Source organism: Dendropsophus ebraccatus, chromosome 9, assembly GCF_027789765.1.
Source record: "Dendropsophus ebraccatus isolate aDenEbr1 chromosome 9, aDenEbr1.pat, whole genome shotgun sequence".
NCBI classification, from domain to species: Eukaryota; Metazoa; Chordata; class Amphibia; order Anura; family Hylidae; genus Dendropsophus; species Dendropsophus ebraccatus.
Window position 1 is genome coordinate 21,488,473 of NC_091462.1, and position 16,710 is coordinate 21,505,182.

General features: G+C 40.6%; 1 protein-coding gene across 15 annotated transcripts in view; it reads right to left on the bottom strand.

Annotated features, from left to right (window-relative positions):
• The window catches only part of NEB (nebulin), a 183,749-nt gene that overhangs the window by 34,791 nt on the left and 132,248 nt on the right, over positions 1–16,710 (bottom strand). For 12 of the 15 annotated variants that reach the window (XM_069982711.1, XM_069982701.1, XM_069982703.1 and 9 more), the window contains 14 exons: positions 16,563–16,661; positions 16,360–16,470; positions 15,893–15,997; positions 15,674–15,778; positions 13,852–13,956; positions 12,833–12,937; positions 12,642–12,746; positions 10,584–10,688; positions 9,141–9,245; positions 6,840–6,944; positions 2,873–2,977; positions 1,163–1,270; positions 371–475; positions 177–281 (listed from right to left, as the gene is read on the bottom strand). In XM_069982711.1, the coding sequence (XP_069838812.1) occupies positions 177–281; positions 371–475; positions 1,163–1,270; positions 2,873–2,977; positions 6,840–6,944; positions 9,141–9,245; positions 10,584–10,688; positions 12,642–12,746; positions 12,833–12,937; positions 13,852–13,956; positions 15,674–15,778; positions 15,893–15,997; positions 16,360–16,470; positions 16,563–16,661 (1,473 nt within the window). Of the gene's footprint in view, positions 1–176; positions 282–370; positions 476–1,162; positions 1,271–2,872; positions 2,978–6,839; positions 6,945–7,415; positions 7,521–9,140; positions 9,246–10,583; positions 10,689–12,641; positions 12,747–12,832; positions 12,938–13,851; positions 13,957–15,673; positions 15,779–15,892; positions 15,998–16,359; positions 16,471–16,562; positions 16,662–16,710 lie in introns of all 15 variants that reach the window. The other 3 variants (XM_069982710.1, XM_069982702.1, XM_069982698.1) reach the window with 1 other exon arrangement.

Consider the following 16,710-nt stretch of genomic DNA (forward strand, 5'->3'; position numbering starts at 1 on the left):
ATGTCAGGTATATGTGGGACTATGGACAACAAAGTCACTCTGTACCCCCTGTCTACTCCACCCTCAGCTTTATCCAGACCACCGTGGACTTCCTAATCCCAGAAGACACCGGCCTCAACCCAAGATTATTATAGTCAAATAGAGATTAAGATGTCTCCAAGATCTAAGCTGCTTACGTCACTCTGCTGCAGAGATGTTTTTGCATTCTGCAAAAAGTCGGGCCTGTCGACAGTCCATTGCCAGTGAGCCTTGGTTGCTTCATACTTCCTCTTGTAATCCAGCTGTACAGAAACAACACACAGAGTTACTCTTCCCATATACAGTAGAAGGCATGGATTATGAAGAGAGCCAATGGAGGAGAGCAACTTACGTTGCTGATGGACTTGTAGGCTTCCTTGGCCGTCTTGATCTGCACAGCATCGGCCACCATGGTACAGTGTCCTCTGCTCTTCTCATACAATTCTTTATATTTCAGCTGTAAAAGACAAAACAAATCAATCACTGATCAATGCCATTTACATCAGTATAAGTGAATCTTGAGATCAATAAACACTGGGGGAAATTTACCAAGGGAAATGTGCCATCATTCTCCATAAGATGGACTAAATGTATAACATGGTGGGAGCCAAAAGAATAGAGATCAGTACCTGGACCTTCACCAATCAAATTGTGTCACTATAACACTTTAGAAGGTTGGTAGACCAATCACCCTTTGATTTCCACATTAGGCTCTGTTTACATGGAGTAAAACTAGTAGAAATCTGCGGCAGAGAAGCCTTCGTGTCATAATGACTGTCTATGGGAGGCTCGCACGCCTCCTCTCTCCGCGCTGAAGAATGGACATGCCCATTCTTCAGCAAGTAGATGCGGAGAGCCTCCTCTCGAATCCCATTATGACACGGAGGTTGGCGGGATTCTCTGCTGCCAGTTTTACTCCGTGTGAACGGAGCCTTACGTCAACGCGTCATAGATGGCTCCATTTCATGGAATCAGCCAGCTATCTAATATGTACGAAAGTCTCTCAATAGTCCAACCGACGAGACCATTTACCTAACCCCACTGAAAATTATGCTCACTCAATTAAAGGATGCATGTTTTTGGTAGAATCCAATGAGCACTTAGTCGATGACTCTAGAACAGCTACTATTGGGTTAATACATACCTCACTGATCTTGTCTTTGACCTTGCGGGCATGTAACAGGGATGGCGTGTCATGGATGGTAGTGTAGGCCTTGGCTTTGGCTTTGTTCCAGGCCATCTTGTAAATAATCTGCAGGTTTGGAAACAACAACATTAGTGGATATTGAAAAAAAATCCATTTATGTTATATCGAGCGACTTATCAGCGACTTAACAGCTCACAATCATGATGAGGATCATTGGTTACAGATTACAGAGACGTCTACTCTTCTCGATAAGGAGCTTTATATGGCCACCGCTACATATAAACCTGCTATAAACGTGTCAATTACAAATCAATTAAAATTCTAGATGTGCAACGGATTATAAAAAATAAAATCTTGATTTTTAGAGCTGTAAAACATTACGGGTACGGCATTAGATAGAGATGATTGAATCTAGGAGAATGTGTGTTTCACTGATGGGTGAATTAACTATTTCCCTCAAGTAAGAAACTGGAGGCCGGAAAAACATTGGGAGATTAATTTAAAGCAGCAAACCGAATCTGACCCCCCCCCCCCCCCCCCCCCCACCCACCATAGCTGCCCTGACCCTAGACCCCAGGGGACTAGATATTAACCCTTAACCACCCAACACCTCTAGAACGACTGCTATTAACACATTATCACTCTAGTCCTTCCCAGAGATGTTAGATATCCATATACCCTAGCATCCCCAGGAATAATACACAGTATATAAGCCTATAACCACCCTAGACCCCCAGGGAACTAGATATTAAATTGTAACCACCCAACACCTCCATTAATACATTTCCACTCTAAACCTTCAGGGTAATTACCTTAAAATTTTAGGGATATTAGATATTGATCTACTATATACCTCCGGAAACATTACATATAAACCCATAACCACCCCACCAGCACTAATACGATTAACCCATTATCTTCTAGACCTTCCAGGTTATTACCCTATACTCCCAGACATACTATACATTAATTCATATACCCCAGACCACCAGGAATGTTAGATATTATCCATAACCAAACTAGTCAGGGATGATGGGTTTAAACATTAACCCCTTCATCACGCTTGACCACAAGAGCTACTGGATATCACCAGCTATAACAATGATATTGTCACCCCCTCCCCCTTACTCTATGTGTGCTTCTCCGCACCATTCACAAGCTTAGATGCTGCACATTCCATATAATACTTGTCTGTCTCTTCTTTCTGCTCTGAATACGCTTCATTGGTGGACAGTGTCACCTAGGCGAGGCTTTGTGGTAGTTAGACAGTGTCACAAAAATGGGGCTTCATGACAGTTGGGTCCTCCCCCCAGCTGAGAGATGGGGTCCAACTGTCACGAAGCCCCACCTAGGTGACACTGTCTAACTGCCACGAAGCCCCACCTAGGTGACACTGTCTAACTGCCACGAAGCCCCACCTAGGTGACACTGTCTAACTGCCACGAAGCCCCGCCTAGGTGACACTGTCCACCAATAAAATTATGCGAGAGTAAGTGGCAACTTTGTTTCAAGAAGACATGCATGACTATTACAGGAAGAGTATCACTAACCCTTTTACCCACCCAATTCAAATACATATGATGAAGTACAAATAAAAAGTAAGCAAGGTGAGTATAGTCAGGGGATTGTCGCCCCGATATGTAGCTAAATACTCCGCAGACACTATACATCTGTAGACTTACAAAAAGTCCTTATGGTAATACTCACATCACTGATCTGTTTCCCGGCCTTCTGAGCTCGGTTGTGCTCAGGGGTGTCTATGACTGGCGTGTATTTGTCCTTCTGCTTCTCATAGAGCTCCTTATACTTCCACTATAGAGGGAGGCACACACTCAGTCAGTATACAGTATACAGCTCTCATTCCATATCATTACACTTGCATGCATCTAAACCAGTGATGTTCTCAGTCTGGTTTCAGTTGTTTTCTAATATATAGTGTAATGTAGTGTAACATATAAGATGCTATATAAATACTGGGTATAATGTCCCACTGTGTGCGGTGGTATAATATCCAAAATATCATGTATGATAGGATATATTTTATATAGTGTACATTCTATAGTACAATATACTACTGGTATAACTGTATAGCATCAGTTAGTATATAAAGTTTGCTATACTGATGTACAGTATGTGGTATGATATAGTATAGTAATGTGTTAATATAGCATCAGTGCATAAAGCACACTATATGATATAGGGTAGTGTAATAATATAGCATCAGGTAGTGTAAACTTATACATTATATAATACAGAATAGCACAATAGAGTATAACATAGTATAATAAAAGTGTAGTGTAGCATAATAAAATAAAGCGTAGAGCAGTGTAGTATATAATTATATGTGGTATAGTATGTGTGTGTGTATATATATATATATATATATATATATATATATATTTAATATATTTACTAGTCTAACTTAGCATAAATTTAAATGATATGTGATTTAGTATAATATTAAAAATCCAGTCTAATCTGCAGTCACCATACAGCTGAGCAGAATGATATATAGTTTGAAGGCGAAAAGTTTCAATATAGCTTGTCATTTGTTCCAGTAAACCGCTAAGTAGTCAAGTAGGCGGTCCTACTCAGTAATTGACAATCAAGGATGCATCTAGAGTGCTGTCAATGACTGTATAGCACCGCCCACTTGACTACTTAGTCCATAATGATGTACATGAATAAATGACAAGTTTCCCCGGAACTTTTTCTATATCAATCTGCTCTATATCACGCTGCCTACAGACTGGACCATTTGAATGCATATAATATGTAGTGTCATCTAGTACAGTATAATAAAGTCTATTAATAAACATAATATAATAGCTGTACAAATATCTACCACAAGCCTAAGCATTCTCACACCATGCAGAATACAGATGTAACACAGACACTATACAGGGGTAGGGAACCTTGGCTCTCCAGCTGTTGCAAAACTACAACTCCCATCATGCCTGGACAGCCTTTGGCTGTCCAGGCATGATGGGAGTTGTAGTTTTGCAACAGCCAGGGGGCCCCCTGATCTACGACATACACTAAGCACAACTTTTGTAAAGCAAAGAGCATGCAGCTAGAGGAGAGGGGGGTGGGGGTGCCGGGGTCCTGTCCCACCCTGTTAATTACAATAGGAATAATTACGTTTGTGCCATGTCTGCTCGGTGCTACCTGTCTCCATCCCATTCAGGCTGAGGATTGATTATTCCATTGTTGTGCAGTCTCATCACTCCTACGTTAGATCTCCTTAGTGGCAAAATGACAGTCGCCTGTCCGTGTGAATGGACCAGACGAGATTGCCTCTACACAGAAGCTGTTACTTATCCGATGAACTGCACAAGTGCTCTCAACGCTGTGACAGATACATTGCGCACCATCAGGATGAGAGCCACGGCCGGGAGCGGACTGCACGGCTTCTGCTGCTGCGCCCGGCGATGATGGGAATTCAATTGCTCATTGTTCATTATGGAGCGGGTGACATTTGCAGTTTAGACCTGACCTCTACCTACGTGGCCGTGATTAGACAATCTGAGCCCGCCGCTATACGTCCTGAGCTGGAGGCATCAGTATGCCGTGCGGGGTTGGGAAATAGAAGCACTGGCTTCAGGGGATGGATGTGGCATACAGGACATTGCAATCATAATAGGATAATAATTACTTATATTATTAGGGAATACTAAACTACTACTCTCATCCTGCAACTGGGAGAGAATAGGAGTCGGCTAAAGCGCCACAGGTAACAGATGCTGTGACCGTAGGTGTTGTCAGAGCCCCTGATATGTGCAGCACTAGGCATATATTTTCACGCTGAGTATATATATAACTAGCCATCATTGGTAGGGAACCTTGTCTCTCCAGCTGTTGCAAAACTACAACTCCCATCATGCCTGGACAGCCAAAGCTAAAGCTTTGGCTGTCCAGGCATGCTGGGAGTTGTAGTTTTGCAACAGCTGGAGAGCCAAGGTTCCCTACCCCTGGGCTACATGATTTTGGTAGTTAAACTGTTCATGGTGCCCCCTGCATGTGGCAGTTGCAGCATGTGAATGTAACCTTAAAGGGGTACTCCAGCGAAATTTTTGATCTTTCTAATCCACTGGTATCAGAAAGCTATATAGACTTATAATTTACTTCTTTTTAAAAATCAGCTGCTGTATGTCCTGCAGGAAGTGGTGTATTCTTTCCAGTCTGACACAGTGCTCTCTGCCGCCACCTCTGTCCATGTCAGGAACTGTCCAGAGCAGCAGCAAATCCCCATAGAAAACCTCTCCTGCTCTAGACAGTTCCTGACATGGACAGAGGTGGCAGCAGAGAGCACTGTGGAAGACTGGAGAGAATACACCACTTCCTGCAGGGTATACAGCCTGATACAGCTGATAAGTACTGGAACACTAAAGATTTTTTATATAGAAGTAATTTACAAATCTGTATAACTTTCTGACACCAGTTGATATGAAAGAAAGAAAAAAAAATCACAGGAGTACCCCCTTAAAGTGGTTGTATAAGAGTAGTTTTTTTTCCACCACTCTATTTAAAGGGAACCTGCCTCATTAAAAATACTGTCCAATCTGCAGGCAGCGTGTTATAGAGGAGGAGCTGAGCAGATGGATATACAGATTTGTGGGAAAAGTTCCAAGATAACTTGCCCTTTTTTCAAGTAGTCCTGTCTTAATCAGTGATTGACAGTTATCTGTATAAATGTGCTTGTAGAGAAAGGTGTCAATCACAAATTAAGACCACCCACATGACTACTTACCCTAGAATGAGGTTTATATGAATAAATGACAAGTTATCCTAGAACGTTCCCCACAAAACTATATATCAATCTGCTCAGCTCCTCCTCCTTCTCTATAACATGCTGCCAACCCCTTTAAATAGAAGCCTATCTCCTGCAATGAGCGAGACCTATCGTGGAGCCATTGAGTATAGCATACAGCAGTGTGCTTCTCCTGGCCATATCTAGTTATCAATTACTGAGACCCTGACCGATGTCTGTACGTTTTTTTTTTAAAGTGACAGTAATGCATTAATAACCCATAGAGCCAATGCTTATTTTTTTATGTTTTTAGTCATAAGACCCATAGTAGACATAGGCCAGGGGGGTCAAACTCACGGCCTTCCAGATGTAGTTGTAGTTTTGTTACAGCTGGAGGGCTACAAAATTGACACCTGTGTCCTAGGCTCTGTCTGTAGTCATAACCTGTTGATGGATCTTTTTCTAAAGGGAGATCCCGACGGATCCCTACCTCTTATAAAAGTGTCTATCAGGATTCCATTGGGTTCTGGTAAGACACGGCTTTCCAATAGAATAGAACACGACATGGACGTGAACAGAGAGCCATAGCTGCATCATTTGCTTTCAGTGTCGGACTGGGGTATCTGGGGCCCAGCAGAGGAAGTGATCCTGGGGGCCCACCAATGAAGAACCATCGAGAAACGACATGTCAGTGAGTGTTAGTGCAGGTTCTAAAGCTGGGGGCCCACCGGAAAATTCTCCAGTCCTCTTGTGGGCCAGTCCGACAGTGTTTGCTTTAACTACTGAGCGTTGTATATTATCGTTGCATTAGTAGGCAGCCTGGTAGCAGTCTTATGGGTGACGTCAAAGCGTTATGGGTGACGCTTCATTGGCTTCAATATCAATAGCGTAAAGATAGACATGCCGATCCACGTGTCACATTACCTGACTCCACATACTGGTGTTGTATAATGCCCGTAACATGTCTGGCCTTTGAATTTCATTGCACCCATGTTGGAGCAGCATCTTGGCTTTAGTTTTGTACTTTTTCTGTTCATGCAAAGATCAATAGAAGTACAGAAGAAGACATGTAAGACAGCACTAGATCCCTTGAAATGCGTCGGAAGGGATGTAGGCAGAGAAACTCTCTGTACTGAGGTATAACATGGCAAACGATAGGCATTAATAGTAAATGATAAAATGGTGGATTAGATGGAACGGATGAACTTTTTCAGTCTTCTATGTTTCTATGAAATTGTAATTAATTCTGCCGGGGGGGGGGGGGGGGATTTTTTTTTTTTTTATATATTTGATTTGTATATGTTGCTAGGCTAACAACAAAAAAATTTGCCATGTCTATTCCAGAGTACATAAAGCTTCTTTGAAAGCGCGCTCAAATATGTATGAGACATTTGAGTGGCGACCACATCAGAAAATAAGACATCCTAGCCTGAAGACACCCTACACAGAGGAAGGATAGAATGGCCACGGTGTGCCGCCACCACCGGGCAACCGGGTTACCTGACTAATCTGTTCACTTGCACTTTTGGCCAGAAGGTGTCTAGGATCATCCACCACAACGCTGTAATGTGTTTTCTCCTTCTCATGGGCAGCTTTGTATAATTTCTGCTCAGAATAGCACATTGGGTTATAGTTTAATAGCAGCAGAGTTTTTGGATAATTTTAAAAGTTACCTTTGGATTTTAAAGTAGTAATAATAATTATATTAATAATTATCGGGACAACCTTCATGGCCACCTTAAGACTTAGAAAAAATTTTATATAATTATAAATATAGTCATTAGTGTCATTGAGACCATCTATAATCTATAAATATAAAAAAAATCTATAAATATAAACAATGAATAAACTATAAAACAGGACTAATAATAATATAATACATAATAACAAAGATATATTCTATACTAATAATAATCTATAATAATATATTCTATAAAAATGTAAATACTCTATAATAAACATAATCATAATAATGTAATAATAATATTATAATTCATAATAATAATGACTCTATATTCTAATACTAATAATACCCTATAATAATATATGTTATAAAAATATTCTGTAATAATAATAATAATAATAATTATTATTATTATTATTATTATCATCAATACATATGCACTGACACTGTAAAATTCTAGAAATATATACAATATATAAAAATAATGAAACTATAAAACATAGATAAAAGAATTGTAAAAATAAATGTAAAATACATACAAAACTGTAAAATTAATAATAAAAAATTATGTTGTTGCTAAAAAGTGAAACAAAAATCTTAATAGCAACAAAAAAATTAGGTAATAATAATAATATATTCTGTACATTACATTTCTAGATTGCCTATAACAGAAATTTTAAATAAAATCTTTGAATTAAAGAAAAAAATTATATGAAAGTTAAAGGGAAAGAACATAAAGACATAATTAGAAATATTTTTAAGCTGTTTTATACTCTAGGACAGTGATTTTCAACCTTTTTTGAGCCGCGGCACACTTTTTATACTTAAAAAATCGCGCGGCACACCACCAACCAAAATGGCACTAAAACAGTACATATTATACATATAGTTAATAATATAGATTCTAAATGTATTTATACTCACTCATTGTGAAACCTGGGCCTGTTTTCTTCTCCCCCCTGTGCTTCTCTCCACCATACTTCTCCCCCCTACTTCTCTCCTGTGCTTCTCTCCACCATACTTCTCCCCCCTACTTCTCTCCTGTGCTTCTCTCCACCTTACTTCTCCCCCCAACTTCTCTCCTGTGCTTCTCTCCACCATACTTCTCCCCCCTACTTCTCTCCTGTGCTTCTCTCCACCATACTTCTCCCCCCTACTTCTCTCCTGTGCTTCTCTTCAGCATACTTCTCCCCCCTGCTTCTCCTGTGCTTCTCTCCCCCCATGCTTCTCTCCTGTGCTTCTCTCCACCATACTTCTCTTTACTATTTCTCTCCCCCATCCCCATGTTTCTCTCCGCTGTTTCTCTCCTCCATCCCCATGTTTCTCTCCCCCCTGCTTCTCTCCCCTGTTTCTCCCCCATCCCCAGGTTTCTCTCCCATTGTTTCCTCCTGTTTCACAGGGGCACCATAGTTTGGGGAACTTTCCCCACGGCACACCCGACCATGTGTCGCGGCACACTAGTGTGCCACGGCACACTGGTTGAAAATCACTGCTCTAGGAAACATAAATCCTGTAGGCCGCCCTTTGTACGGTCACTTTACCTCATTGGCCAGCTGAGTTGCATACTTGAAGTGGCTGAGCAGAGGAGTATCGGCGGTCTCTTTGAATATTGACTTGGTCTTTTCAAAGGCCTGACGGTACTTGTACTGAGGAGGAAAAGAAAATAAGAATTTGGTCACTTTGTTCAAATCACTGTGGCCCTCCAGCTTCTGCAAAACCACAATTCTCATCATGTTAGAACAGTCAAATACATATGTAAGACCAGTGGCGTAGCTACTAGAGATAAGCAAACCTCGAGCATGCTTGAGTCGATCCGAACCCGAACTTTCGACATTTGATTAGCCGTGGCTGCTGAAGTTGGATAAAGCCCTAAGGCTATGTAGAAATCATGGATATAGTCATTGGCTGTATCCATGTTTTCCAGACAACCTTAGAGCTTTATCCAAGTTCAGCAGCCCCAGCTAATCAAATGCCGAACGTTCGGGTTCGGATCGACTCGAACCCAAACCCGGTTCGCTTATCTCTAGTAGCTACCATAGAGGCAGGGTAGGCAGTTGCTATGGGGCCCATGCAGGAAGGGGGCCCCGTGCAGAGCTTCGTGCAGAGGTCAGGGGTTATCATCAGTACACCAGCAGTAATGCAAAAGCAAATATATATATATATATATATATATATATATATATATATGCGCAGTGCGTATTAGACCAACTGTGAACATTAAGGGAGCATTCACACCTGTGGCTGTTTCAATACAGTAGAGGGAAGATTTAAGCAGATTCGGAGCTCCTGGCATCATAATGACCCATAATGCCGAGAGTTACCGATGCCTGTCTGCAGCTTCACACTTCGTAACATCTGTATTTTATAGAGTGTGTGAATCCCCCTAAAGCCCCTATTACACCAAGCGATTGTTGTTTAAAGATTAGCTGTAACGATCGATTGCTAAGGATAATTAGCAAATTGTTCCGTATAGCACAGAACGATTGCTGTACTAAAAGACCATTTTTTGCGATCGTTACATTGTCGCTTAATTGTTCATGCGTGGGAAAAATGGTTGATCATCTAGGATTTTTTTCACAAACGACCGATTAGCGAATTATTTTTGAAAGACCAACAATTCTCAACACACCGAAAGATCACGAAGAACGAGAATATAACGATTTTGTTATATTCTTTCAAATGATCTAGTTTTTTTGTGGGTTTTTGAGCGGATAATTGCTCCATGTAATAGGGCCTTATGTTTTTCAAAAAATTGGACAACTAATATCCCTTAGATATGGCCAGCTTAAAAGTCCATCTCTGTACTAAGCCCAATATCAATAGTAAAATCAATCGGGGGAATTTAATATGGATTCTACCAGAAGTTCTCAGTCTTGAACAAAAATCAAATTACAATCAAAAACCATTGATAAATCCCCCCCGCCCCAATGATTTTGTTGATAATGTAACTTTATTGCACAACCAATTTTTGTTACTCAACTTACTCCACTGTAAAGTTGTTTGTTTTGTCCAGCAAGAGCAAAGTCAGGGGTGTCCCAGGCATAGCAGCCGATACCCTTCAGCCAGGTCAAATCTTCTTTGTACTTGAACTGCAGGAAACAAATAAATAATCAGTATTTCATCCAATTCTCGTGCATATTCTTCAGTCCCAGGACGGTTGACTCTCAGTTGGATGGATTAGAGAAGCCCGTATAACAGAGATTGGGAATCTCCAGCCTTCCAGCTAATGCAAAACTACAAGTTTTAGCTTTGGCTCTCCAGGCATGATGGGAATTGTAGTTTAGCAACAGCTGGAGGACCAAAGGTCCCTGCCCTTAGGCTTCGCGCACATGGGAATATTAATTTGGATATTCCATTACTTTTTATATTCATGTATCATTTTTTTCTCCTATGACTAGAAATAAAATCGCATCATGGCGTATTATCTCATTGTCTCTTTGCCTGCTCTATTAGATGATAGAATTGTTTACGATGTTCCGATAATCACACATTTCAGGTAAAATCCAATCAACCTGACGGCTCTCCGCAATGTCATTTTCTCTCGTTTTAATTACTTTGAGTTGTGAAGAGCTTTCATCTTGGAGAAGAACACAAATGAAATTAGTTCCATGATTAGTGTGGGGCTTTATTGTTACATTGATTCCAGACTTCAGAAGCGTTGCTAATTCTTTTTCGATGGATGAGTCATGTCTGGAATGTAGCAGCTAAAGAGGTCATAAGACAAGGTGCCCCCTGTGTATGATATTGCACCAAAATACTATCGTATAGAGACAGTCATGAATATACCTAATAACACTGCTACAGAGTGCACGAAAAATACCGCCATACAGTGAACTAAATGACAATGCCCAATAAATAAACTAGGTAATTATATAGCATTGAATCGCCCATTTGGTGAGGTCTAGGCCAGTGGTTCTCAGTAGAGATGAGCGAACCTCGAACACACTCTAATTCTTCCGAACTGGAGCATGCTGCATTTGATTACCGGTGGCTGAAGAAATTGGATGCAGCCCTGAGGCTGCCTGGAAAACATGGATACAGCCATAGGCCATAGGCTGTATCCATGTATTTCAATACTCTTCAGGGCTGCATGCAACTTCTTCAGCCACCGGTAATGAATGCCACGCGCTTGGGTTTGGACAAATCTAAATGTGCTTGAGGTTCGCTCATCTCTTCTTCTGAGTATTCGTAAGCCAAGTACCCGCGACCCAAGTAAATGGTTAGGATTATACACCATGCTGCATGTCAAAAGCACTACATTAGCACAATGCAAGATCTCCTCTAGAGAAATGGCAGGCTCTAGAGGGTTGAGAATCTATGGTCCAGACCATGAAGTCTACTGGGGCCTCTTTCATTAGGGACAAGAGGTGCACCATGGTACCCTTAAAGTATACCTGTTACTTTTTGTAGAGTTTTAATTGGTTGGGGTCTGGGTGTTCAGACCCCCCTGATCGCTAGAATGAGCAGGTAGAAACATGGCTGAGCGTTTCTCACTATGTTCTCTGCATTGATGAAGAAATACTCCTATAGACGTACATAAGAAGACTATTTCGATTACATACATCGAGATAGAAGAGAATGTGCTTAGTAAGCACTAGAGATTAACAAACCTCAAGCACATTTGTGTTCGTCCTTCCTGAGCGTGCAGCCTTTGATGACTGGTAGCTAAAGAGTTGGCTGCAGCTCTAGGGAGTCCTGAAAATATGGGTACAGCCTATGGCCTATATACATGTTTTCCAGGCAGCCTTAGTTCTGTATGCAACTTCTTCAGCCACCAGTAATCAAATACTGCACGCTCAGGTTGGACGAACTCAAGCGTGCTCAAGGTTCGCTCATCTCTAGTAAGCACTTCTCCTGGCTCTATCTAGTAATTGGTTGAGAGGCTTCGACCGATTAAAACCTTTGGCATGTCTAAAAAAAATCTTAGGGTACAGTAACTCTTAAAGGACTATCTTACGAAAAAATGTGACACACTTCTAACTGGCTTCATTGCACTTTGTGAGTTTTGATCCTTTGGTAAAGGTGAATATTGTTCTACTTACATCACTGACTGAGTCTGTGACAGCGCGATGATGGAAGTACTCAGGGCGGTCGGGGATGGATCGCCAAACACCCAACTGGCTGACATACTTCTCTTTATATTTCACCTAAAGAAAGAGCAACATGGTAAGTTGAAACATATGAAAGTACATTGCGCAGGCGGAATTATTGCACCAAATGTATAGATACTTACATCACTGATGTCGTCAGTAACCTTGCGATGATAGACAATGTCCAGAGCATCCTTCACGGTGTGGTACTTGCCTTTGGCATTCTCAAAGGTTTCTTTATAGCGCAACTATAAGTGGGACAAAAAGTACAAAATAATTGAATAAAACTGAAGATATAACTAATTTATTACTTTATTAACTTTTTATTACTTTTATTTGAGGCCATGTTCCCATGCTGTATAAACAATGGCTGTTCCACGTGAATGGCCATTCTATAACACTACCTACAGGCATAATTTATGAACATGATCATTAATTCCGGCCTTAGGTAGCATTAAGCCATGGCCGCTGTTTATACCACATGTGAACATAGCCTAAAGGTGTATTGCCATATCTAAATGCTATCCTGTAGATAAGGGGTATCATGCTGATCGGTGGGGTACAGCCACTGGGAACCCACCAGTCCCAAGAAAGGAAAATTGTCTCCTTAAAGAAGGAGCTCAGTGTGTGTGTGTACAGACAATGCTCTATTCATTCTCAATGGGACTCCTGAGCATTGCCTAATGCCGAGTCGAGACCTCAACACGTGTTATAAAAAGATATCTAGATTTTGGGTTCCTTGGCTCTATCCTACAAATATTTTAAGTAATATGGATTCTGGCAAATGCCCAAGTCACTTCTGCATCAGTGCAGGTCTCATGAATTATTTTATTTCTTTTTTACAATCTTTATATCACTCACAGTTATTTACAGACTGTATCTATAAGGGTAAGCGGGTGGAGGATAAGTATGTTGTATACTATAGGATCCTCTAGCGGCCCAGGCTATAACACAATAATGGACCCCAAATCTACATCCACAGGTAACTTCACAGCCAATCACTTATCACTGTGGTCTATTTTTAATGGGAAATAACCTATTAGATCTTAATAATGATATGTCCACTGTGTACAATGATAATAAATACAGTATTATGAAGATAGAAGATGTGTCTATTGCTGAATATTTAATTACGGGATTAAGACTCATATACAAGACTTACATCACTGGCGTTTAAGTAAGCTTTCTTGGCTCGCAAGATGATGGGAGTATCAGCAACTGTTGTATACTTGTGCTTAAACTTCTCGTATTGTGCTTTGTATTTTTTCTGAAAAAGAGGAAGTATAATGTCACTGCATAGAAATTAGAAGTTATCACAATATCGAAGGATATATAAGTAATAGATTCCCAAATATTTGTGTCCTATAGATTCACTATGCCCAATACACCTTCCATCTGTTTCTAGTTTTGCTAAAATTCTATTGGTTAGTAACAAATAAGTGACAGATAGAAGAAAGTATGGCTGTAGGATCAGACTACACTAGATTAATTTGTAGTCTGTTACCATGGAGACAATAGGTTCACATCGAAGATGCAGGCACAAAACTGTAGGATATTTTCAATTAATATTTTTTTTATTTTATTTAGATGCATTAACCCCTTAAGGTCAAAGCCAATTTTCGTTTTTGCGCTTTTGCTTTTTCCATTTTATGTTTAAAAGTCCATAGCGCTTGCATTTTTTCACCTAGAGACTTATATGAGTGCTTATTTTTTTGCGAAACCAATTGCACATTGCAATTACAGGCATAATTTTTCCATAAAATATGTTGTGAAACCGGAAAAAAATCATTTGCGCTGTTAAATTGAAAAAAAAACGAATTTGTTTTGATTTCGGGGAGTTTTGCATTTACGCCGTTCGCCCTATGGTAAAACTGACTTGTTATGCATGTTCCTCAAGTCGTTACGATTACAACGATATATAACATGTATAACTTATATTGTATCTGATGGCCTGTAAAAAATTCAAACCATTGTTAACAAATATATGTCACTTAAAATCGCTCCATTCCCAGGCTTATAGCGCTTTTATCCTTTGGTCTATGGGGCTGTGTGAGGTGTCAGTTTTTGCGCCATGATGCGTTCTTTCTACCGGTACCTTGATTGCGCATATACGACTTTTTGATCGCTTTTTATTACATTTTTTCTGGATTTGATGCGACCAAAAATGCGCAATTTTGCACTTTGGGATTTTTTTTGCGCTGACGCCGTTTACCGTGCGAGATCAGGAATGTGATTAATTAATAGTTCGGGCGATTACGTGTGCGGCGATACTAAATATGTTTATTTATTTATTTATTTATTAATTTATATTTATAAAATGGGAAAAGGGGGGTGATTTGGACTTTTATTAGGGGAGGGGATTTTTTATTAATAAAAACACTTTTTTACTTTTTTTTTTACATACACTAGAAGCCCCCCTGGGGGACTTGTATATAGACAGCACTGATCTCTCATAGAGATCAATGCTGTGTATATACACAGCAAAGATCCATTAGATCGGTCATAGATTGCTATGGCCTGCTGCAGGCCACAGCAATCTATTGCCGAGCCGGGATCAGCGTCATTCCGACGCTGAGGGACGGCACGGGCAGAAGAACGGATCTCCCCCGCGCGATCGCATCGCGGGGGGGAGATCCGTGCCACTAGACACCAGGGATTCACGGAGGAAAGCACTTCAATGCAGCTGTCAGGTTTGACAGCTGCATTGAAGGGCTTAATTAGCCGGCGCGGCAACGGGACCCGCGCCGGCTAATAGAGGCACTGCCCGGCTGCAGGGACCCCGCTCTGAACACCCCCTGCGGCACCATGACGTATCAGATACGTCATGGGTCGCTAAGGGGTTAAAGCACTAAGATTGGACCTATCCTTTAACTTTGACCACAGCTTTATCATCCGATCCATACTTTTTTCTTTCTAGTTCCATTTAATATAAACGAGGAATAGGTATGGTTCTATGAACTCATCTTTCAGTCTTGAGCGCTTACCTCACTGATCAATTCCTTGACATGCTTAGCCAGTTTGAGGGCTGTGGTCTGTCCATCTGCATGGTGGTGAGGTCTTTCTTTGGTTGCAAACTCAACATACAGGTACTGGTTGGATACAATAAAAATAGGTATATTACAGTCACAGTACAGTACAATATGGATTGTAATGATGAAAACATATTAAATGGTTTGCAATATTATCCAAGTCTTATCTTTTACCTGACTCTGCATCTCTTGTCCTTTCTTTGCTCGGATGAAGTCTGGAGTATCAAGAACTGGTGTGTATATAGACTTTGCCTTGTTGCCTGCTGAACGGTATACAACCTAAGAATATAAAGGGAGAAGGACAGTCGATAAAATATAGCTTTTATTGTTTCGGTATACAACCTATAAACATTTAAGAAATGCCATATTAATTTACTACATATAAGTAATAAAAGGAAAAATTATCTGGCCCAGCTTTGGCTATGGCTTCGGCAACATCTGGCAAGGTATTCCCTGCTGAAGATACATATAGCTTGATTCTATTACTTTCACGATTAGTCTTTGTCCATACACCATCCATACTACTATTTTCTCGTTGGTCCAATGGACTTTTGAGGAATAGAGGCTTGGTTTTGTAAGCCATTTAGGTAGACCACCCTCTTCAAATCCCAATATTAAACAAAAACGACACTTGTTCTTACCTCGCTGAGATGTGTCTTCAGTTCCTGGACGGTCCTGTATTCTGGAGTATCCAAGACTACTGTGTAGTTATCCAGCATCTTCTTAGCAGGTGTGGTGTACTGATAGTGAGACTGATAAAACAGTAGGCACAAATATGTTAGGACTAGAGTAGTCACGGTAATTATGACAATGTATATTATATTGAGTACAAATTTTTACCTACCCAGAGTTTGCGGAGGTCACGGGCCCTCACCATGTCTGGAGTGTCATACATGAAGCATCCAAGGCCTCTCAGCCACTGCAAGTCTTCCTTGTACTTATTCTAGTAGATACAATTAGATATAGTAGAGTGAGTCGTGGATGGACAGTCA